This window comes from Macaca nemestrina, chromosome 15 (assembly GCF_043159975.1).
Source record: "Macaca nemestrina isolate mMacNem1 chromosome 15, mMacNem.hap1, whole genome shotgun sequence".
In the NCBI taxonomy this organism is placed as follows: Eukaryota; Metazoa; Chordata; class Mammalia; order Primates; family Cercopithecidae; genus Macaca; species Macaca nemestrina.
The window spans coordinates 97,950,479-97,974,367 of record NC_092139.1 but is presented as its reverse complement, the minus strand read 5'-3'; the positions used below and the strand labels follow the sequence as shown (position 1 = coordinate 97,974,367).

General features: G+C 49.7%; 2 protein-coding genes across 12 annotated transcripts in view; one reads left to right on the top strand and one right to left on the bottom strand.

Moving 5' to 3' along the window:
* The window catches only part of LOC105487239 (coiled-coil domain containing 157), a 19,551-nt gene extending 17,948 nt beyond the window's left edge, over positions 1–1,603 (bottom strand). For 8 of the 11 annotated variants that reach the window (XR_011614053.1, XM_011750621.3, XM_071080393.1 and 5 more), the window contains exon 1: positions 1,256–1,490. The gene's annotated coding sequence lies outside the window, so the exon portion shown is untranslated. Of the gene's footprint in view, positions 1–1,255 lie in introns of all 11 variants that reach the window. The other 3 variants (XM_071080390.1, XM_011750622.3, XM_011750627.3) reach the window with 3 other exon arrangements.
* On the top strand, positions 1,520–23,889 carry LOC105487237 (splicing factor 3a subunit 1). Its single transcript, XM_011750620.3, has 16 exons — positions 1,520–1,658; positions 4,794–4,915; positions 11,515–11,722; positions 12,817–13,074; positions 15,137–15,211; positions 15,666–15,816; positions 16,134–16,327; positions 17,206–17,323; positions 17,635–17,820; positions 18,785–18,906; positions 19,002–19,247; positions 20,146–20,353; positions 20,863–21,017; positions 22,314–22,415; positions 22,530–22,601; positions 23,371–23,889. Exons 1-16 carry the CDS (start codon positions 1,596–1,598, stop codon positions 23,470–23,472), a joined length of 2,382 nt encoding a protein of 793 aa, XP_011748922.1. The 5' UTR covers positions 1,520–1,595; the 3' UTR covers positions 23,473–23,889.

Sequence of the window (23,889 nt, the reverse complement as noted above, 5' to 3'; positions counted from 1 at the left end):
TGTAAATAGGGTGCTATAAGGAATAAATGACGTAATACATGAAGTGTTGGGCACAGGATCCGGCTCATAGTAAATGACCAATACATCCTAGCTATCATTATTCTACATTAATAACAACCATGACACACAGCTACGATGTGTGCAGGGGAGGGGGAAGACTGGAGAGAGCAACCCTTCCTATCACTCCCTCATTTCACAGGTGAGGAAACTGAAAGCCAGGCAAGGTTCCCAGCCAGCTCCGGGCTTTCCGGAGTTGAGGAGGGGAGGAAGGGGGTGGGGATCTCAGGAAAGGGAGAGAAAGCCGGCAGGAGTCGAGGTAGGCCTCTGGGGAGCGAGCTGCATAGCCTGCAGGGGCGCACCTGTGAGAGTGAGGGGTGAAGCCTAAAGCAGCAGCCCTGAGTGATGGCTCATGCGTGTAACCCCAGCACTTTGGGAGGCCAGGTGGGAGGATTGCTTGACTCCATGAGTTTGAGACCAGCCTGGGCAACATAGGGAGACGTCCTCCCACGTCCCTACAAAAAAAATTTTAAAACTGGCCGGGCGCGGTGGCTCACGCCTGTAACCCTAACACTTTGGGAAGCCGAGGCGGGAGGATCATTTGAGGTCAGGAGTTCGAGACCAGCCTGGCCAACGTGGTGAAACCCCGTCTCTACAAAACACACACACACACACACACACACACACACACACACACACACACACGGCCGGATGTGGTGGGCGCTTGTAGTCCCAGCCACTCGGGAGGCTGAGGCAGGACAATTGCTTGAACTCAGCGATTGAACTCGGGAGGCGGAGGTTTCAGTGAGCCAAGATCGCGCCACTGCACTCCAGCCTGGGTGACAGAACAAGACCTTGTCTCAGAAAAAAACAAAAAAGAAAGAAAAAGCAGCAGCCTTGATTTGAGAGGGAGGCCCCAGTGGGGCTTGAGATCAGGACTACGGAAGGCAGGGGGTGGAAGCAAGAAAAGGCAGGCCTATGGGAAAAGGGAATTAAGGGCGTAGGATTTGGAAGAGTGGCTTGGAGGATGTGGGCCTGAAATGAAAGGGGGGACTAAGGGAATAGGGAAGCGGGGCTCTGAGGCGGCGAGCCTTAGGGCACAGGGGCTCTCCGAAATGAGAGGCCAATGGGAGGGAGCTGGGCTCTTGGAAGGCGGTGTCGAAGGGAGCGAGGCACTGGCACTGAGCGAGGCACTGTAGAGTAAAGGAGGCGCGAGCTGATGCGGCGGGGGTCCGGCGGGTGACGTAGAACATCTCACCTGTCTTCGGCGTCGCGGTTTCAGCCTCTGTATCCGGTCAGCTCCGGGAACTGCCCCCGGCGCGCCTGCGGCTCCCGGGAACCCCGGAAACCCCTAGCCCGGAGCTCCAGCCGCTGCCTTGACAACGGCGTCGGACGCCGCGGTGCCCGCGGGGAGGAGCAGGAAGCGCGCCACGGCGAGGGGGCGGTCCCGGAAGTGCGTCAGTCTTACCTTCGCGGCCACAACGCGCTCGGCTGCCGCCATTTTGCGAGCTCGTCGTACTGTTCGAGCGGGGAGGCTGTCTTGAGGCGGCACTCCTCACCGACACCGAGGCGGACTGGCAGCCCTCAGCGTCGCAGTCATGCCGGCCGGACCCGTGCAGGCGGTGCCCCCGCCGCCGCCCGTGGCCACCGAGCCCAAACAGGTACCTCTCCCCCGCCCCTCAACCTGCAGCCGGAGCGTGGGCCTGGGCGCTACTTACTTGAGCGGGAATAAGCGGCCGCTATGAAGGGCTTGGAGGGACTGCAAATCCCAGGAGGCTGCGCGCTTCCCGCGCTATGGTGGTGGTTCTGGTAACGAAACCAGCTGCTCTGAACGGGGTTCTCAAAGTGGTCCGCGGAGCAGCCGCGTCGGCACGAGCCGAGAGCTTAGAAATGTGGAGTCTCCGCCCTAGACCTTTTAAATAGGGATCTTACATTTGAAGAAAATCCTAAGGTGATTGATTTGTAAGTGTGAGAGGCGCTGATCCAGCCCATCCTGTGATCTTCTGTGGCAGTTGGGGCCACCGGCCCCAGCCTTTCCCCAGTAATGCCCACTTTCCCAGCCTGGGCGGTACATCTTTGGATGTTAATTCTCAGCATCTATTTCGGTGTCTGCCCCAAGCCAGACACCGTGCCACGCTCCCACGTTACCGGAATGAATGGGGCACGGGGAGCTCACAAGCTAACGAGAAGACAGATACACGAGAATGCTCACCAAATGTTTATTGTTCCGATGGCCGTCAATGATACAGTGTCAGCCCGCCCTTAATAAACCTCTCGAATCTCAAATGTGTATAAACCATTGTAGTACGGTGTGATATGCCCTGTGATAGAAGTTTCAGGTACAAATCTAGTCAACATTGCTTGCTGGAGTAGAAGGGATATTAAGGTAGGGAAGCCCACGGGAGTGAGAGGTAAATTTCTTTTAGAAGAAGGAATGGGAGTTTGCCAGGCAGGTGACTAGGGAAGGGAAATAACATCCTTTATTCATCAAGCAAATACTTATTGAGCATATATGCTGAACATTGCTTTGGGTTTGGAATGAGGGGGACATGACTGAAGAAGCCATGCCTTTTCCACAGATATTTAAGTACCTGTGTGTCCCTGGCGTTTTCCCAGGCGTTGGGAGAAAATAAGGTAATGGCCAGATAATATGCATAAAGACACTGAGTTAAGAATCAAACGGTGTCTCTGATCAAGAGTAAATGAACAAGTGTTGAAGCATAGAGCGTGGTGACAGGAGATGCGATTCTTTCTTAGGATTTGAACTTTTCCTTGTAGACAATGGGAAGAAAAGGGAGAGTTTTAAGCCAAATAGTGACATTTGTGTTTCAGAAATTCAGGTAGGCAGGCATGTGGAGAGTCACTACGAGGAGGGGAGGCCAGTCACGCTATTCCAAGGGGCTGAAGGCCTGGCCTAGATTAGGGCAGAGGGGTGGGCAGGCTTTCCAGCCAGAGTGGTGTGTTAGAATTCTGGTTCTGCCAGTTGGACATTAAGCTTTCCATCTCTCAGTTTTGTCATCTGTAATGTGGAGATATTAAGAGTACTTGGCCGGCCCAGTGGCTCACGCGTGTAATTCCAGCACTTTAGGAGGCCGAGGCAGACAGATCACTTGAGGTCAGGAGTTTGAGACCAGCCTGGCCAACATGGCAAAACCCTGTCTCTACTAAAAGTAAAAAAAAATTAGCCAGGTGTGGTGCATGTTTGTAATCCCCACTATTCGGGAGAGAATTACTTGAACCTGGGAAGCGGAGGTTGCAGTGAGCCAAGATCATGCCACTGCACTCCAGCCTGGGCGACAGCAAGAGAGAGTCTCAAAAAAAAAAAAAAAAAAAAAGAGTACTTAATCTTATAGGCTTCTTATAAGAGTTATAAGAATTAGTATATTTAAAGTGCTTGGGAAAAATACCTGGAATCTACTCAGTGCTTGATAAAAGTTTTTTTTAAGAGACCGGGTGTCGTTCTGTCACCCAGGCTGGAATGCAGTGGTGCAGTCGTAGCTTACTGAAGCCTTGAATTCCTGGGCTCAAGCAATCCTCCTACCTCAGCCTCCTGACTCACCGGGATTATAGGTGCAAGCCATTGTGCCCAACTTGATAAATGTTATTATCATTGAGTGTGGAAGCTGAGGAAGAGAGAGGAGCCCCAACTTTGTGGCATGGACGACTGAGTAGCTATTCCTGAGGAAAGAGGTTAGAGATGAAAGTGCCCAGTAGTTAGCTGGACCCGAAGCTGTTCAGTACGCAAGAGTGTTCTGGGACATCAGTTTGAGCCAGATTGTATAGAGGCAGGAGGGGAAGTGGAGGACACTGTCAAAACTGAGAAGAGAACCAAGAACAGAATTGGGCGGTGGGAGCGGGGATCTCCAACTTCACAGAGCAGGAGGTGAAACAGGCCAGGAAGGAAACTTGGATGGAATGGTGAGCAAGATGGGAAGACAGGTAAGAATGGGGTCTAGGAGTTGAGAGTTTTCATGAAGGAGTGGTCACCATTCACACCCAGATAATGGCTGTGGGCAGTCGTTTTTGACTTTGTCAAGAGCACTTAAAATGAATGGGGACCAAATGGGAGGCAGGGAAGTGGGATCAGCAAACTGAAGAGAACTCAGGATGTTAAGCTGCCAGAGGATGGGGCGGGAGAAGGCAGCGGCAGAAAGGAACATGGAGGCAGAGGAGAAACTTCATTTTTCTAAGATAAGAGATTTGACCCTTTGTTTACTAAGGGGAAGAAGCTGCTGGAGAAAAAATATTGGTACTTATGGCATAGTTAATGCTGAACTTTCCAGTGGAATTTCACAAAACACCTGAGCATTGATTGTTGGTTGACAGTGGAGTAGAGGCAAAGAGCGAGGGCATCCAGGGCAGAAGAATTTGTCATCAAATAGTTTCCCATTTCTTTATTCAGCAAACAATCATTAAAAATTACATGCCAAGCCCATCGCTGGGTGCGTGGAGTCCAGACATGGCCTGGATTCTGGAACATGGTTTCTCAGAATGTAGTCGGAGTCCCTGCATCTGAATCACCTGGGCATTTGGTAAAAATGCAGATTCCTGGTGTCACTGAGACAGTCCAACTAGAGAGGAGCCAGGGAAGCTGCTGTTTTCCCTGGGTCCCCAGGAGCAGCCCCCGCAGGTGCAGTGAACTTAAGAGAACTGCTTTTCTGAAGCAGAGGGTTCTAACCTGAGGGAAGTCTGTGAGTGAAAGTCTACTCTGAATGATATCCTAGAGGAGTGTAATAGTGGAGAACCTGCTCTGAACCAGGGACTTTAAAACCTTATTTCTTTTCCTGTTTTCACAGCCCACAGAAGAAGAAGCATCTTCAAAGGAGGATTCTGCACCTTCTAAGCCAGTTGTGGGGATTATTTACCCTCCTCCAGAGGTCAGAAATATTGTTGACAAGACTGCCAGCTTTGTGGCCAGGTAACAGAGCTACCTGGGTGGGTCAGAGGTGGGTTTCAGCATGAAGAGATTTCAGCACTGAATCAGCACAAAGGGTTTTAAAGAGATGTTGTTGGCTTGGGCCTTTTAGTTCATAAAAAACCACAGCATGGCATTGGGGTAGGCAATAGGTAGGACTGGTGTCCCTGACACAGCATAGCAATAGCCAAAGTGAGGATCAGACTTAGCCCTGCAGTCACCAGGAGCCTCTGCTTCCAAAACTGGCCTGAGGAAATGCCCGGAAAGCTGCTTTGTCACAGATGGTGTGTGTCTGTACCTGAGCTGCTGGCCTGAGGAAGATAAAAAGGGGAGTTTATTATTCTCATTGTGCAAACACCACATTCCAAGAGCCTCAAATGACTCATCTGCAAAATGGAACAAAATGCCATCTCAGAGTTGTGAAGCAGGAGCGAGGTCATAGGGCTACATGCAGTTCAGTTCCACGCAGGTGCTAGCTGTCTCCTCAGATGGAATGGGAATTGCTCCAAGTTCCTCCTATGTCTCCCCATAGTTCCGTGCAGGTGCTAGCTGTCTCCTCAGATGGAATGGGAATTGCTCAGAGTTCCTCCTGTCTTTCATACTTACCCTCACGTCCTTAGATGGAATTTTTCTGATGGCCCCTTGACTCCAAAGGTCAATACATCCTCTAGGGTATTTAAGGTATTCCTTTGGCAGCCCTCAGGTCGTGTCCAGCCTACAGATGTTTTGTTTGTCCTCACAGTAAGTTTTTCAAAACTCAATTTGTTGCTAGTATTTAAAAATGAGGAGGCCAGGTGTTGTGGCTCTTGTGTGTAATCTGTAATCCTACCACTTTGGGAGCCCAAAATGGGAAGATAACTTGAGCTCAGGAGTTTGAGACCAGCCTGGGCAACATAGCAAGACCCCGTCTACAAAAAAAAAGTTACCTAGCTGTGGTGGTATGGGCCTGTGGTCCCAGCTACTCAGGAGGCTGAGGTAAGAGGATCAATTGGGCCTGGAAGGTTGAGGCTATAGTGAGCTATGCACTCCATCCTGGGTGACAGTGAGACCATGTCTCAAACCAAAACAAGTAAAAATGAGATTTCACAATCAGTCTGGATTTCTGGACGGCTCCTTAGTGTGTGGAAGCAGGCTCAATCAGCGTGTGTTCTCCAGGAATCACGTCACTCCCCTGAGGCAGTGTCTCAGTCAGTATACATCATTTGTTTTGTTGTTTTTTGTTTTTTTTTTTTTGAGACGGAGTCTCGCTCTGTCGCCCAGGCTGGAGTGCAGTGACCGGATCTCAGCTCACTGCAAGCTCCGCCTCCTGGGTTCACGCCATTCTCCTGCCTCAGCCTCCCGAGTAGCTGGGACTACAGGCGCCCGCCACCTCGCCCGGCTAGTTTTTTTGTATTTTTTTTTTTTTAGTAGAGACGGGGTTTCACCATGTTAGCCAGGATGGTCTCGATCTCCTGACCTCGTGATCCGCCCGTCTCGGCCTCCCAAAGTGCTGGGATTACAGGCTTGAGCCACCGCGCCCGGCCCAGTATACATCATTTAACGGATGTTCCTTCCTTTCCCAACCTAATAAAATTAAAGATTACTTAGGTTAGACTTTTTTTTTTTTTTTTTTTAAATGACACGGAGTCTTGCTCTGTTGTCAGGCTGGAGTGCGGTGGTGCAATCTCAACTCACTGCAACCTCCGCCTCTTGGGTTCAAGTGATTCTCCTGCCTCAGCCTCCCGAGTAGCTGGGACAACAGGCGTGCACCACCACGCCCGGGTAATTTTTGTATTTTTGGTAGAGATGTGGTTTCACCATGTTGGCCAGGCTGGTCTCAATCTCTTGACTACATGATCCCCCCACCTGGGCCTCCCAAAGTGCTGGGATTACAGGCATGAGCCATGGCGCCAGCCTACTTTTGTTAGATTTTCATTGCGTCAGCTCTGCAGATTCATCTCATTACATTTCAAGGGCTTTGATTACCCTGAGTATTAGGTTGAAAGCTGCTCTGTGCTTCATTGAACGTTATGATGATGATTGGGTCATGTCAGATTTAGACTGTTTGTTGTGTTTAAGATAAATGTTTAATGGCTCTTATCCGTGTTCATGCTTCCCCTTTTCCCCTGATATTTTAAAAACAGAATATACAGAAAAGGGGAGTTGGGTGAAGAATCACCATATTCTTGTTACCAGAATAGTGTCTACCAGCTGTTTTCAGTTTTTTCTGTTTCCTTCTGTCCTTGGCGTCTTTTTTTAGATCCTTGTAATATTAGCAAAGATACTTTCACATTCAAGTCTGTGTTGTAAGCATTTTTCCATTGTGCTCCATAGTCTTCATAATGCCCTGTGATCCTTTATTAAGAGGATGCATCATGTAGAGGTGAAATACTTTCCTTGACTTGGCCACCATTTCTGTATTTTCCTTAGAGGAGGAGGTTTCCAACATTTCTTTTTTAGAGACAGAGTCTCGTTCTGACATGCAGGCTGGAGTGCAGTGGCACGATTATAGCTCACTGCAACCTCGAACTCCTGGGCTCAAGTTATCCTACCACCTCAGCTTCCTGAGTAGCTAGGACTACAGGTGCCTGCTACCACACCTAGCTAATTTTTTATTTTTTTAGTTTTTCTGTAAAGATGGGGTCTTTCTATGTGGCTCAGGTTGGTCGTGAACGCCTGGCCTCAAGTGATCCTCATGTCTCAGCCACCCAGAGTGCTGGGATTATAGGCATGACCACTGCACCTGGCCTGTTCCCAACATTTCATTTTGGCAAAGTAAGCTGTGGGGAAATCCCTGAGCATTTTCTTTCCCTTTTAGATTGTTTCCTTAGAAGAAAATTCTGTGTGGCTCATTATTGGCTAAAAGAGCATCTTTGAAAGATTTCTTAAACATTTTGCCAAGCAGCTTTCCAATAATTTTGTGCCATCCTTTGCTGCTAAAGAAATGAGTGTGTCCAAGGTCCCTTTAAATGTATATGACCAGGTTAGGTGGCTCACACCTGTAATCCCAGCACTTTGGGAGGCCAGGGTGGAAGGATCGCGTGAACCCAGGACTTGGAGACCAGCCTAGGCAACATAGTGAGACCCGTCTCTACAAAAAAATAATAAAGTTAGCTGGGCGTGGTGGCGCATACCTGTAGTTCTAGCCCCTTGGGAGGATCACTTGAGCCTGAGAGGTCAAGGCTATGATCATGCCAGTGTACTCCAGCCTGGGGCGATAGAGCAAGACCCTGTCTCAAAAAAAAAAAAAAAAAAGAAAGAAAGAAAAAAATCCAAAACCATGCACATCCCTAGATTGATTTTTAGCTATGGTGATTGCTTTTGTAGGCATTTCTGAAATCTGTGAGCCAGTGTGGTGGCTTACACGTGTAATCCCAGCACTTCGAGAAACTGAGGCGGGCAGATCACCTGAGGTCAGGAGTTCGAGACCAGCCTGGCCAACATAGTGAAACCTTGTCTCTACTAAAAATACAAAAAACTAGCTGGGTGTGGTGGCGGGCGCCTGTAGTCTCAGCTACTTGGAAGACTGAGGCAGGAGAATTACCTCAACCCGGGAGGCAGAGGTTACAGTGAGCCAAGATGGTGCCACTACACTCCAGCCTGGGTGACAGAATGAGACTCCGCCTCAAAAGTAAATAAACAAAGTCTGTGAACTTATGGTTTACATTGCAACAAAGAGACCAATATCCAAGTTAAAGCAGACATGCAGAACTCTGTGTTCACTTCTCCTAGGTTCATGTGTATTTATGGAGCATGCAGTAGAAATGTACAACTGAGCAGTTTTCCAAAAGTTTTTTCACTAGGTTAGGCCTTTTGTTTCCTGCATGTTCCTGCAAGAAACTGAAGTGGAAATTACCCTTAAAAAGTCCCAGCAGCTGGGTTGAGTCAGAATCATGTTTTTTTCTGTTGAAATCTATTCCTTCTGGTGGAGAGTATGATTCTAAAATTAACGTTAAGCTAATTTATTTATTTTATTTTATTTTATTTTTTTTGAGACGGAGTCTCGCTCTGTCACCCAGGCTGGAGTGCTGTGGCCGGATCTCAGCTCACTGCAAGCTCCGCCTCCCGGGTTCACACCATTCTCCTGCCTCAGCCTCCTGAGTAGCTGGGACTACAGGCGCCCACCACCTCACCCGGCTAGTTTTTTTGTATTTTTTAGTAGAGACAGGGTTTCACCGTGTTAGCCAGGATGGTCTCGATCTCCTGACCTCGTGATCCGCCCGTCTCGGCCTCCCAAAGTGCTGGGATTACAGGCTTGAGCCACCGCGCCCGGCCAACGTTAAGCTAATTTAAAGCAACAGAATAGTTTGGAATGAACATGCCAAGCCTTCTCATTGTTTTATCTTTCAGATTGTTCCCAGATGGGGTAAAGTTATGGCCTAGCTAGTGGTACAGGAGACAACCAGGCCCCCCTTTTCCAGGAGCCCTTTGTCTGCCCGAGGCATTTGCTGGGTATAGTGGCCTAGTTGAGCAGGGTTTAAGTGGGCATTCACCTTCATTCTTATGTGTGGTTTGCATTATTTAAGGAGTAGGGAGAATTTTTTTTCCAAAGCATGAGGTTCCAGTTAGACTAATGTACTGTCAAATTGAGACCTCATGATGTTAGTCACACGGCAGGGTATGACCAGGACTTGCTGAGGAGCCAGGCTGGGTGTTGATCACTAGTGTGGCACATATTGCTGTACTGCTTGATCTGGGGTACAGTACTGCGTCTCTCTTAAAATTAAAAAAAAACTTTTTTTTTTAAGAGATGAAATTTCATTTTGTTGTCCAGGCTTGGATATGATCTTCTGGACTCAAGTGATCCTCTCGCCTCAGCCTCCTGAGTAGCTGGGACTACAAGTGTGTGCCACTGTGCCAGGCTCCCACCCCCTCTTAAACTCACAGGCCAGGGATGTGAAAGTCAGAAGAGAGTGGAGCCGGCTGGCTGGCACTAGATAGATGCTGGGGCCATGCCTTGGTGTGTTTGGGGCAGTTCTAAGTACAAGGTTCTCACCAGAGGAGCAATGGAAGGCCCCACAGACGATGTTTATGGAACAACCCCTCCTAGCCCCTTGCATTTGCAGTCTACTGTATGATTTGAAAAGACTTTAAGGGCTGGGTTCAGTGGCTCACGCCTATAATCCTATCACTTTGGGAGGCCAAGGCGGGTGTATCACTTGAGCGCAGGAGTTCGAGACCAGCCCGAGCAACATGGCGAAACGCCATCTCTACAAAATATAAAACAGATTAGCTGGGCATGGTGGTGCATGCCTGTAGTCCCAGCTGCTCAGGAGGGTGAGGTGGGAGGATCCCTTGAGCCCAGGAGGTGGAGGTTGCAGTGAGCTGAGATTGTACTACTGCACTCCAGCCTGGGTGACAGAGTGAGACCCTGTCTCTGAAACAAAAAGAAGACTTTGGCATCTCCTCAATAATGTTTTAAGGTAGAAAGGGAAACTGGTGTTAGCTGCTTTTTACACATGGGGAAATGGAATCAAAGAGTAGTTTGGTAACTTGCTCTGGGTCAGAGTGAGTCAGTAGTGAACCTGCAACTTGAATGTGTTCATATCTTGTGTCTTTAAGGTCCGTGTATTTTCTTACTGACACAGGTGTTGAAGTATTACTGTTGGGACATTTTAAAAATCAGGGTTCCCTAAATATCATTACAGGGACATTTTTTCATTATCCTGAGGTTTTGAAGGCTTGCTGGGGACATGGGGCATATCTGGGGAACCATCCCAAGTACAGACAGTGGTTGGAGACCTCCCTGCTGATCTTACCACACCCCTGTCATCTGAAGGTGCCTTATACAGCTGTACGAGGCTGGGTCCTTGCTGAGCATGTTTCCTGTGTGGGCCTCACCAGTATAATTGGGGTGGTTTTAGGCAGTACTTGGACAAGGCATTAAACCAACTAATTTGTTTTGTTTTTGTTTTTGTTTTTGTTTCTTAAGACAAAAACAAAAGACAGGGTCTCACTCTGTTTTCCAGGCTGGAGTACATTGACACGGTTCTAGCTCACTGCAGCCTCAGACTCCTGGGCACAAGTGATCCTCCCACCTCAGCCTCCTGAGTAGCTGGGACTAGAGGCACAAGCCACCATGCCCAGCTAATTTATTTTTAAAATTGTTTGTAGAGTTAGGGTCTTTTCTTGTTGCCCAGGCTCAAGTCAACTAAATTTTCATGTCTTTCAGTCTTTCTCGTTACTCAGAGGACAAAGTTTAGGTTTGGTGTTCACGTACCTTTTACACCTCTCCAGCACTTGCTACCCCTTTGAACTAAAAGAACTAGTCTCAGCAAACTTCCAGCTAAACTTTGACAGTGTTACTTTGTTTTCATCATATTCACTTAAAATAAATGAGCGATAGCCTAGGTGGTTTTGGAAATGGCAGAACTGGAAAAGGAGGTAAGGAATGACTGGGTTCAGGGAGACCCCGTGGTAGAAGTGGCCTGGTTCGAGCTGAATGAGGCACATGGCACTGATTGCCAATGCCAGGAGGCTGGAGGAGGACATCTGCTGTGCTGAGGGCTGGACTGGTTTGAGCAGTGGGTGGTGGCAAAAAGGACGTTCCAATGGGCAGTGTCCTAGATCTCAGCAGGCACAAGGGATGTGGTGTTTATTCTTGCTGTTTTTTCTCCCTCTAGAAATGGGCCTGAATTTGAAGCTAGGATCCGACAGAATGAGATCAACAACCCCAAGTTCAACTTTCTGAACCCCAATGACCCTTACCATGCCTATTACCGCCACAAGGTCAGCGAGTTCAAGGAGGGGAAGGCTCAGGAGCCGTCAGCTGCCATCCCCAAGGTCATGCAGCAGCAGCAGCAGGCCACCCAGCAGCAGCTGCCCCAGAAGGTTTGGAGCCCAGTGCCCCCTTCACTTACGCAGGGCTTGAGAGGGAAGCAGGGATAGGGAGGGGGTACACAAATAACTCTAAACCTCACAACCACCCAGGGAGAGAAGTAAGGTTGTTATCCCCATCTCAGAGGCAGACTGAGACCCAGACAGCAAAGTACTGATGTTAGTTGGCATTTCCCAAGCACTGCTTGTCAGACTCTGTGCTTATAACTTCAGGAGTCTTGTCTCATTGACCCCTCACAGAGGCTGTATGAGGAATCTGAGAGTCGGGGGAAGTGTGAGGGTGTGAGGGCAGTGCTATGATGGGTGAAGGACTTCCTACTTGGCTGTGCTGAAGGATGCAGTGTGGCCTGTGCGCTCCTCCTTATGCTCTCCCTTCCCTTCTGTCTCTTCTTCCCAGGACCCTTCTATCTGGCCTCCCCTAATACCACTTCCCTGTACTGAGGCCCAGCACTAGGGACTATTAGGGTTATGAATGAAGAGAGAGGCTGACATGTTATTCCTCCTGTCCAGACCTGCCTTCTGTACTCCTGAACCATGGTGGAAAAGGCAGCTCCTCCTTTTGCAGTGGGATATAAAGGTTGAGGTCAGGTTCTAAGACCTTGCATTGTAGTGTACTACTCCTAGAGCCTCAGGCTACCTCAGTTTCTTCATCTATAAAGAGGATTCACAGTACCTGTTCTACCTCACGATTCATGTGGAGGTCATGGAAACATTTTGTACAGTGGGGTTTTCTGCACACACATAGGCCTTCTGCACTTCCGTCCCTCTGGGATGGGATTTAATAAGCCATATTCCTGTTGGATCTTCTGTCACCCAGTTTTGGCCCTCAATTTCAAGGCAGGAGCAGAGGTACAGAGGGGAATGGTTCTCACTCAGAGCCATTCAGGGAGTTGAGGCCATAGTTGGCTGGGAAATCGGTGCTCTTGTGATTTAGAATTCTCTCACACCAAGTGCTAGTGGTGTGTGCATAATTAACAGAAGTCTAGAGGTTCACAGCATCCTGTTGAGGGGTATACCCATGTCCCCTCCCCTCCCCTGGAGCCTGTTCACTCCTATGCCGCTTGCCTCATACTCCCTTTGCATCTTAGGTCCAAGCCCAAGTAATCCAAGAGACCGTCGTGCCCAAAGAGCCTCCTCCTGAGTTTGAGTTTATTGCTGATCCCCCCTCCATCTCAGCCTTCGACCTGGATGTGGTGAAGCTGACAGCTCAGTTTGTGGCCAGGAATGGGCGCCAGTTTCTGACCCAGCTGATGCAGAAAGAGCAGCGCAACTACCAGTTTGACTTTCTCCGCCCACAGCACAGCCTCTTTAACTACTTCACGAAGCTAGTGGAGCAGTACACCAAGGTGCCTGGGTAGGATGGGGCTGGGGTCCTGGGCCCAGGAAAGGAAAACATCTTACCCTTGGAAGCACTGTGTCCACTCACTGTCTGCAAGGACATGGCTTCTCCATGGGGCCTCTGAGCACATGTTTTGAATCCCAGTTTAATGTAAAACCTTGATTTCTATTCAGTTATTTATTTCAGTGCAACACAGACTGCTTGTTTCTAAAGAGAAGGGAAGTACATGCTTGCTAACTACCATTAGGCGATTGCCTGCTATGTGACAAGGCCAAGTGGTGCTTGCTGCTTTTAAGTACATTTCCATTTTCAGTTGCCTAGTAAGGCCCTGAGAAGAAGTCAGCCTTTAACAGTTGCCTCCTTTTACCTAATTTAGTCCTCACAAGAAGCCATGAGGTGTTTTCTCCCCATCTTTCAGAAGCAGAAATGGGCTCAGAAAGGTGAAGTCACGTACTCAAGGTTTGTCAGTCAGTAAGTAGCTATGCTGAGGTTTAAACCACATTTGACCCTAAAACTTTGGTTCTTCAGCTTATAAAGTGCCTTAAATTGGAAATAGCATTTAAATAGGCATTGAGAGACGCTTTGATGTGATACAAGTCAGTATAACTAACATCACTAAGAAATTATGTGTGCAGCATCTTCTCATTTAATCTCCAGTAGCCTGTAAGGTAGCCACTCTTATTATGTTCACTTTACAGAAGAGAAAACAGGTGCAGTGAAGTTAACATGGCCAGGGTCACATAGCTAGGAGGCGGCAGGGCTGGGGCTTGAGCTCTGGCATTTTTACTCCAGACCCTAAGAGCTCAGTTATCATGTGACAGAGCTGCAATCAAGAATCTAGACAAGTCAGTTCTGGCATTTAAAATAATTAGATTATTAATGTATTGCAAAGTGTACTGGTATAGCTTTGCCTGTGCACATTTTTCTTGCTACACATATCATGGAGGTTGTTTTCCTTCTGTTTTCAGTGGGATGGTCTGTACATCTGTTCTTCATATCCAGAAACAACACCTCAAAGATCTGACTTGAAAGGACTTGAGAATTTCCTAACTTCACTCACTTTTAAATATATAATTAGAAAGAATTGTAAAAATGTGTGTGTTTAAAAAATGACCAAATCCAGAAGCTAGTATGGTAGCTTAAATAACGATCATTGAAGGCCCAAGGCCAAAGAGTTACTATAAATATGCAATATCAATTTTAAAGGAGCCCTGGATTAATTTTTGCCAGTGGACTGCTTCCAGGGTTAAAGGTCCCAGATCACTTTTTATTCTGTTACTTTCCTGTTTTTTCTTCTTCAGAACTTGGGTATTGGCATTTACCACTGTAACTTGAGGGTACTGGTGTCTGATTCTAGCCATGGAAGACTGAGCAGATAGATTCTTGGGGTAAAGGTATAAGGAGGGACTGGGATAGGGCTGAGCCACTTTGCCAGTGGCAGTAGAAGCTTTTTGGGCCCTTTAGAACAAAGGCAACATTTGTTCTTTCAGTAAATATTCATTGTCAGACATTATTCAGGGGACTGGAGATGTAATCGTGAACAGAAGAGAAATCCCTGTCTTGGTGGAGTTTCTAGTCTAGTGAGGAGGAGTCAGGTGCATTGTTAGTGTCTGTCACATGGTGCTAAATGCTATGGAGAGAAAGCAGGGGGCAGAAATAGAGGGAGGTGGGGCAGGTAGACTGCGGTTCTGAATAGGATAGTCAGGGGAGACCTGTGCAGTGTTTTTGAAAGGATAAGAGCAGGTCAGTCTCATGAAAGCAGCCATCTCGTACTGACCATGTTCTGGGTAATCTGCTAGTGCTTTGCATGCTTTCCTGCTAATCCTTGAAGCAGCCTTTTTAAGTTCATGGTGCCAACTTTGAGTGGTGGTGCCATTATTTTGGAGAAGGAAATCAAGTTACTGAGGTGACATGACTTGCCCAAAGTCCCACAGCCAAGTGGAGCTGGGATTGGGACACAGAATCCCATGCTTCCTTATCTCCTGTGCTTTATCACAGACCCAGGAAAGCTGCCTCTTTGTACCGCATTGTAAAGCACTGACAGTTGCTTTAACTCTTCTGTATTTCAGATCTTGATTCCACCCAAAGGTTTATTTTCAAAGCTCAAGAAAGAGGCTGAAAACCCCCGAGAAGTTTTGGATCAGGTAAACTGAATAGGATTTCTTGCAATCAGTTACTGATGTTGGGTTCTGTTTTATGTTTGAAAACAGTCCCTGAGGCAGGACCTTGTTATGTTCCGGTCACAGGATTGGTGGGAGAAAAGGCTTTGTTAGATACAAAGGCCAAAGAAACCTGGAGTCCGGATGCTTCCCAACATACCACAACTTTCTGCTTTGCTCTCAGCCTCAATATGTCTCCCTCTTTTCCAGTCTAACTAGAAGGCAGAAGGCCAGCTGCCAAGCAGATCAGAGGATGGAGGTTTCATTCTATCCGAACTCTGCGCCTGGGTGGAACCCGGTGCAAATGCCATAGTTTGGAACCATACTTCCATTCTGTTTTGAAGGAGGCGCTGGCTTTGATGAAAGCCCTGGAGGTGGTAGCCTCATCAGGAGCAGACCCTGCTTCAGCTTAGCACCGAGCTGTTTCCCATCTCTGTAGGTGTGTTACCGAGTGGAATGGGCCAAATTCCAGGAACGTGAGAGGAAGAAGGAAGAAGAGGAGAAGGAGAAGGAGCGGGTGGCCTATGCTCAGATTGACTGGCATGATTTTGTAGTGGTGGAAACAGTGGACTTCCAACCCAATGAGCAAGGTAGGTCTGTGAGGAGTGACTCCAGATGGGGAGCCATGAACTCTGAGACTTCCCAGGAGGCCTTGTGCAAGCGTTCCTAGAGAGCAGCAGAATCTCTCAGAGGACTCTATCAGTGTCTGTTTCTTCCCTGCTCCCAAAAGACTTTGGTTCTACCGCTTTGCCCAAGTTAGATTCAGTAGCTACTTGCCAGACCCTAGATGGGCCTCTGAAGATAGCTGGAGAGAAAACAGACATAGCCTCAGCCCTTGGGAAGCTCAGACAGGGCAAATAGATGGATCTTTGATAAGGAATACTTTTGCCTCTGGCTCACCCTCTAGGGAACTTCCCTCCCCCCACCACGCCGGAGGAGCTGGGGGCCCGAATCCTCATTCAGGAGCGCTATGAGAAGTTTGGGGAAAGTGAGGAAGTTGAGATGGAGGTCGAGTCTGATGAGGACGATGACAAACAGGAGAAGGCAGAGGAACCTCCTTCCCAGCTGGACCAGGACACCCAAGTACAAGACATGGATGAGGTAAGCTGCTGGGCGGGCCTGCGGGATGACCTTTTCTCCTGACGCCCCAGGAGATCGAAGTGCTCTCCACCAGTCAGATCCAGCTCCCTGGTGAGCCTTGAAAGGAGGCGTGGGTCCTGAAAAAGGCCATACAGCTGCCCAAGCCCAGGCAGTACAGAGCCTCTTTCCAGCTCCGGCAACAAAGATTCATTCATAGGCAAGGATCTAAAAGCTGTGCTGACCTGTTCTGTGGCCTTCTCCCTGGCCCGGACACTCTGCTCTCACTGCCTCGTGCCAGCCCTCAGTTAGGGAACTCACTGCATTACCCTATTCTGTTTTGAGCTCTCAGCTGGGCTCCAAGCTCCCAGAGCTTTTCTAAATGTAGCCCACACTTCCTTTCAGGCATCCCTACCCCCTTCAAGCCAGGCCCTCCAAGCAGGCATGGAGTCTCCAGAACCAGACTGTTCTCCCCCTCTCGGAAAGAATTTGTGCACAGCCTGAGAAGAAAGGGCCCCTGTCTGTGGGAAATGACTTTTTCTCTCCCTCCCAGCATTGCTGTATGAGCGGCTACCATTGATTGCCCACTTGCCCCCCTCTGCCACTCCCCCAGCACTGCCCCCCCAGCGTGTTAAGTGCCCTTGGCCTCTTGGGACTGCCTGGTGCCAGCTGCTGGAAATGCCTGGGAGGAGTGCTAGGAGCATGGCCCCAGCGCTCCCATTCATGCTGTGAGGAAGCAGGTTGGCCTGCTGCCGGCTGGCCTCAGCTGCCCTCGGAGGCTTAGCACATGGATGCTGGCTGGCAGAGGCCAAGGCTCCTTGCCACCCAGAGAGCTGCCAGGCTCAGCTACAGGGATGTGGCCTCAGCCCCTCTTTGAGTCCTGCCATTGCTTTGCTTTTCAGGGTTCAGATGATGAAGAAGAAGGGCAGAAAGTACCCCCACCCCCAGAGACGCCCATGCCTCCACCTCTGCCCCCAACTCCAGACCAAGTCATTGTCCGCAAGGACTATGATCCCAAAGGTAGGGCCTGCTTCCCAACCCTCGGACTGCCCAGGAAGATCCTGTGTGCCCTTGTGTGTTCCTCACACCCGTCTTTCTAGGAGGGCTTGAGGTGCAGCTTATTGTAAAAGCATTGCAAGCCCATCTGTTACAGGTTTCATGGTGGGGAACAGGGCCCAGTCATTTCTGGTGCCCTAGTGCCTTTCACAGTGCCAGGTACAAGAGTGGCACTGAATAGATGCCTTGATGAATGATGCATGAATGAAATACCACCCTCTTAACTCAGGTGGCTGCCCACCAGTGTTCTTACTGAAACATCTGTTTCCTTTTAGCCTCCAAGCCCTTGCCTCCAGCCCCTGCTCCAGATGAGTATCTTGTGTCCCCCATTACTGGTGAGAAGATCCCTGCCAGCAAAATGCAAGAACACATGCGCATTGGACTTCTTGACCCTCGCTGGCTGGAGCAGCGGGATCGCTCCATCCGTGAGAAGCAGAGTGATGACGAGGTGTACGCACCAGGTGAGGTGGGGGTTCCAGGAGAGCCCATGATGATCTCCAAATTACAGTCAACTTCTTCTAAGCAAACATAGAAAGCAACAGTTGAGATCAACAGAAGCTTTTGAGGAGAGTTGTACCCTATGATAGTGCAAGAGAACTCCCCACTTTCCAGAGGACTCCCCATAGAAATTCCCCAAAGGCAGACACTGAAGGAGAGGACATGTGCCTGTTAAAATCCCAGAGAAAGCTCTGGCTTTAGCTGGGAGGGCTTCCTGTGGCTGTTTAGAAGGAAAGCACTGATGGCTGGAGTACCCTGAGCTGCTTGGAATGCGTCAGGGACTGTGCCAGAGGTGGGAGACTGCACTTCTAGTTTTGACTCTGCCACTTAGGCCATGTGGCCCTTTCCACACAGTTGCCCTCTCTGACTCACCATCTTATTTATTTAATTAATTAATTAATTTATTTATTTTATGAATGACGGAGTTTTACTCTGTCTCCCAGGCTGAAGTGCAGTGGCGCCATGTTGGCTACTACAACCTCTGCCTCCCACGTTTAAGCAGTTCTGCCTCAGCTTCCCAAGTAGCTGGGATGACAGGCACGCACCACCACACCCAGATAATTTTTGTATTTTCAGTAGAGATGGGGTTTCACCATGTTGGCCATGCTGGTCTCGAATTCCTGACCTCAGGTGTGATCCTCCTGCCTTGGCCTCCAAAGTGCTGGGATTACAAGCATGAGCCACCTTGCCCGGCCTACTGTTCTTTTCTAAGTCAGAGGGGTTGCACAAGCACTGGGTTTGTAGGCTTAGTACTGATTGGGTAGCTTTCCCCGAGCCCAGAGGACAAGAGTGCTGTGTTGGGACCCTGAGTCACCCTCATTCCATGGAACCGGCCTCCTCCCTGCACACCAGAAAAGCTGCTCTCTTATCAGGATACCTGGTTTATTTTCTGTTTCTATCCTTTACCTCTGTTTTGTGACTGTACAGGTCTGGATATTGAGAGCAGCTTGAAGCAGTTGGCTGAGCGGCGTACTGACATCTTCGGTGTAGAGGAAACAGCTATTGGTAAGAAGATCGGTGAGGAGGAGATCCAGAAGCCAGAGGAAAAGGTGCGGCTAAAGTGGAACCTAGTGTCTTCTCTGCCCCCAGTCTTTCACACTTGGGCTTAGTTCCAGGAGCATTGTGGCTTTGCTTTCACTTGCAGGTGACCTGGGATGGCCACTCAGGCAGCATGGCCCGGACCCAGCAGGCTGCCCAGGCCAACATCACCCTCCAGGAGCAGATTGAGGCCATTCACAAAGCCAAAGGCCTGGTGCCAGAGGATGACACCAAAGAGAAGATTGGCCCCAGCAAGCCCAATGAAATCCCTCAACAGCCACCGCCACCATCTTCAGCCACCAACATCCCCAGCTCGGCCCCACCCATCACTTCAGTGCCCCGACCACCCACAGTAAGCCAGCATCTACCCTGCAGCTGACTTTTTAGAGCTTTGTTCTTGAGGTCGGACAGTGTTGGCTGAGACGGGCAACTGCCTTACAGTGTGGGGTGGGTCAGTTTGAAAGAGAAAGAGCCCTTTAAATGCAAGTGGGAACCTCTAGCTTAATCTGTTTGTGGAGGAGGGTTGGAACAAGGAGGGAGGTGAGAAGCAAATGTGAGAAATCAGTTAGCGTCAGAGAAGGGCTGCAGGGCTTATTGGGTCTGTGAGGACTGCTGGCCTGTCTCCAGGAGATTTAGTCGAGGTCTCAGCTCCTCTCCCTATTTTTTTTTTTTTTTTTTTTTTTTTTTTCTTCTGAGACAGAGCTTCGCTCTTGTCGCCCAGGCTGGAGTGCAGTGGCACGATCTCGGCTCACTGCAACCTCCGTCTCCCGAGTTCAAGTGATTCTCCTGCCTCAGCCTCCCAAGTAGCTGGGATTACAGGCATGCGTCACCACGCCCAGCTAATTTTGTATTTTTAGTAGAGACAGGGTTTCTCCATGTTGATCAGACTGGTCTCGAACTCCTGACCTCCGGTGATTCGCCCACCTCAGCCTCCCAAACTGCTGAGATTGTAGGCATGAGCCACTGTGCCCAGCCAAGGTCTCAGCCTCTTTAGTGACTCTTTCAGTGATTGCCAAAGTAGCTGGTCGAATTTGACCTGCCAAGTCCCAAGCAGAGAGAGTGTCATTCTCAGGCTCTCAGTAGCTCAGTTCCTGTTGGACGCCCAGTGTGAGGCCACAGTTTCTCAGTCCCAGGGGGCCAGGACGGAGCTGTCTAACCTTCATCCTCAGAGCTGCAGGCGGCCAGTTGCCAACTGTGTGTGCCCTTGGAGTCCAACTTTGGCTTCCTGTAACTTGTTCTTTCCTGCACAGATGCCACCTCCAGTTCGTACTACAGTTGTCTCTGCAGTACCTGTCATGCCCCGGCCCCCAATGGCATCTGTGGTTCGGCTGCCCCCAGGCTCAGTGATCGCCCCCATGCCGCCCATCATCCACGCGCCCAGAATCAACGTGGTGCCCATGCCTCCCTCGGCCCCTCCTATCATGGCCCCCCGCCCACCCCCTATGATTGTGCCAACAGGTCAGTATCTCTTGCATCACTTTCCAGGCCATTAGGTCAGGGACCACAGGCCAAGTACTGTCAACAGAGCTGTGGCTGATGCTAGTGCGAGCTGTTCCAGCAGGGTGTCCAGCCCAGAGGAGAGGCCCTGGCTTCCTGTGTGAAAGATCCGCAACCCTAGAGCTGGGAGCTACCATTCCTGGTAGAAATGGGAGGCTAAAATGATGTAGCCGGTGTCTGCATTCAGGGATCAGGTCCCTAACAGGCTCAGAGGCCTGAGAGTTGCTTGTTGCCTGGCACTAGCTCCATCCGTCAGTCCTGCCCCTCCTGCAGTCCTCTGCTATCCAATCTGGGCAGCCTCCCAGGTCCCCCTGCTGGGGAACCTGTTGGCTGCCAGACTCATCAGGGAACAGCACTTCACACCTCTGACTAGAGGAAACCTTTGCAACCTCCTCTCTCAACTTCTCATCAGCCCTGAGTCCTGGGCCCATTCTGCCCTCTCATGGGGCTGCTTATTCTTGTCTTTGCAGCCTTTGTGCCTGCTCCACCTGTGGCACCTGTCCCAGCTCCAGCCCCAATGCCCCCTGTTCATCCCCCACCTCCCATGGAAGATGAGCCTACCTCCAAAAAACTGAAGACAGAAGACAGCCTCATGCCAGAGGAGGAGTTCCTGCGCAGAAACAAGGTATGTGATCCCAGAATGCTGCTCAAGTTTCTAGCTGGAGGGTTCAGCCTCGCCCCTGTCGTACACTTCCCAGACTGACCCTATTTTACTCCCAGTCTTGGCTTCTGGGGCGTAGGTCAGCCGCTGGAGGCATCTAAGGGCTTCTGAGCACACCGTGAATGTGGGGTCAAAAATTAGAGGAGCAGAGAGCATTGGTGGTGATGGTGATGGTGGTGGTGGTGATGGTGGTGGTGGCAGAGGTGGTAACTGTGGTGGTCCCTCTGGTGTAGACTTAACAGGCCAACAGGGAGACCCAGCTGCACGGACAGCACAACTCAGGTGTGAGAGGGACCCTAGACCCCTGGAGGAAATTGTGTGTGGTGTTTTAAAATTTACTGTGGCCTTCCTCCCCAGCTCTAGCCCTTAGGAGGTCTGCCTGTTGGGTGGGATCCTGTTGGGGTCCTGCAATAAGGGGAGGTGGGGACCTTGTCACTGCCAGTCCCTAGAGAAGCTGTCAGGCTGCAGTGAGGATACAGAAACAGCCCCAGCTTCTGCTCCCCCAATGTCTTTGACCAAATTGTTTGTTTGTTTGTTTTTCCCCCGCAACCTCTGCCTCCCGGGTTCAAGTGATTCTTATAACTCAGCCTCCCGAGTAGCTGGGATTACAGGTGTGCATCACACATCCAGCTACTTTTTGTATTTTTAGTATTTTAGTAGAGAGGGGATTTTGCCACGTTGGCCAGGCTTGTCACCTGGCCATAAGTGATCCGCCATCTTGGCCTCCCAAAGTGCTGGGATTACAGGCGTGAGCCACCGCGCCCACCCTGTTTGTTTGTTTTTTAATAATAGTTCCCATTTCTTAAATGCTTAACTCAAGTACCAGGAAAGAGCTAAGTACTTTACAGATACTTCCACTCAATACTCAAAACAGTCATTAATCCTCTCTGATGGATAATGACATTGAGGCTCAGACAGACCTTGTTAGCTGGGAAGCTGAATTGGGAATCCAGGTCTTCTGACCCTGCAGGTCATATTCTTTTCCCTTGGGATGTGCAGAGTATTTTCACCAAAGTTCTTCACTTTAGCTCCAGACTCAGCAGGAGACAAGATAGAGATTGTTTTAAAGAAAAGAAACCTAATCTTGCAAGGGGGTAGTGACTTGTACAACCGTACAAGTGGTATCAGTGGTGAATCAGGCCAGAGTCCAGGAGCCCAGATGCATGGGTGACATTGTCTGGACAGGTCTCGGGATAGCAGAGGATAGTTATTGATTGGCTCAGGGCTCCCTCGGCATAATGACCACCTCCTGTTTTATAGGGTCCAGTGTCTATCAAAGTCCAGGTGCCCAACATGCAGGATAAGACAGAATGGAAACTGAATGGGCAGGTGCTGGTCTTCACTCTCCCGCTCACGGACCAGGTATGGGTTGCTGCCACAAACTGGCATCGGGTGCATGGGAACCAAGCAGTCAGGGGAAAGCTTCCTCTAGCTGGCCTTACCAAGGAGTTGAATGACTGCTGCTTGATCCCACAGGTCTCTGTCATTAAGGTGAAGATTCATGAAGCCACAGGCATGCCTGCAGGGAAACAGAAGCTACAGTATGAGGTGAGTCAATTTGTCCACAGACCTGCCCCTTGGGTCCTGACACCTCTGCTTTCACAGAAGCTAAATCTCTCATGGAAGCCAAAAGGGGAGTGAAGTGGTATCTGGGTGTGGCCATCTGAATCCGTCCTAGAAGTCATGATGGTGGCTGGGAGTGCTGGGGCAGGTGTGCCCAACAATGCAGGGCTCTGGTGGGGTCACAGTAGAGTTTTGTGTGGGATCTGTAAGATTCTTTGCCTCAATGACGGGGCATAGAGATTTAGGGACAAGACTTAGGCATGCTCTAGTGGGTTCCTGATCCAGTGGTTGGGCCATCCCTGCCGGTGCGACCTCAGGCAGCCTGACTTGGAGGTGATAGTGTAACCCCACCTGATGCCAGGTCACACGGAGGTGTTATGTTCTTCCTCTCTCAACTTGAACAAATCCCCGCTGTGGGCCTCAATTATCTCTATACATTGAGGCTGTTGGGCTAAGTGATCCCTAAAGGTCTTGTGATTTCAGAGTCAGTGCTCCATGGAGTTGGTCAGGGCCAACTTTTTGGGGAGTTGAGCTTTTGAGTCAAATGTTGACAAAGGGGAGGAGCGTAATTGGTGGGAAGAAAGGAAACAGTGGGAGGAATGAGAGGCCTCTAATCCCCAACACCTTACCTTCTCGCAAGCTCCTGTATTTGCTCAGTCCAGAGCGCAAACGGACCAGGTGCACAGTTGTAAGGTTGCAGCAGTATGCCCAAGGCTGGGTTGCCCCATGCTAAGGCATGCTCTCTGTTTTCCAGGGTATCTTCATCAAAGATTCCAACTCACTGGCCTACTACAACATGGCCAATGGCGCAGTCATCCACCTGGCCCTCAAGGAGAGAGGCGGGAGGAAGAAGTAGACAAGAGGAACCTGCTGTCAAGTCCCTGCCATTTTGCCTCTCCTGTCTCCCACCCCCTGTCCCAGACCCAGGAGCCCCCCTGAGGCCTTGCCCTGCCTGCATATTTGTTTCCCTCTTAATTCAGTTTGGGAATTCAAATTGTTCTGCAGAGGTTCATTCCCCTGACCCTTTCCCCACCTTGGTAAGAGTAGCTGGGCTTTCTAAGCCACTCTCTGGAATCTCTTTGCGTTAGGGTCTTGATTTGAGGACATTCATTTCTTCAAGCAGCCAATTAGCAACTGAGAGCCCAGGGATGTCCTACAGGATAGTTTCATAGTGACAAGTGGCACTTGGCTAATAGAATATGGCTGTTATTGTCATTAATCATTTTGTACCTTGACATGGGTTGTCTAATAAAACTCTTGGACCCTTGTGAAA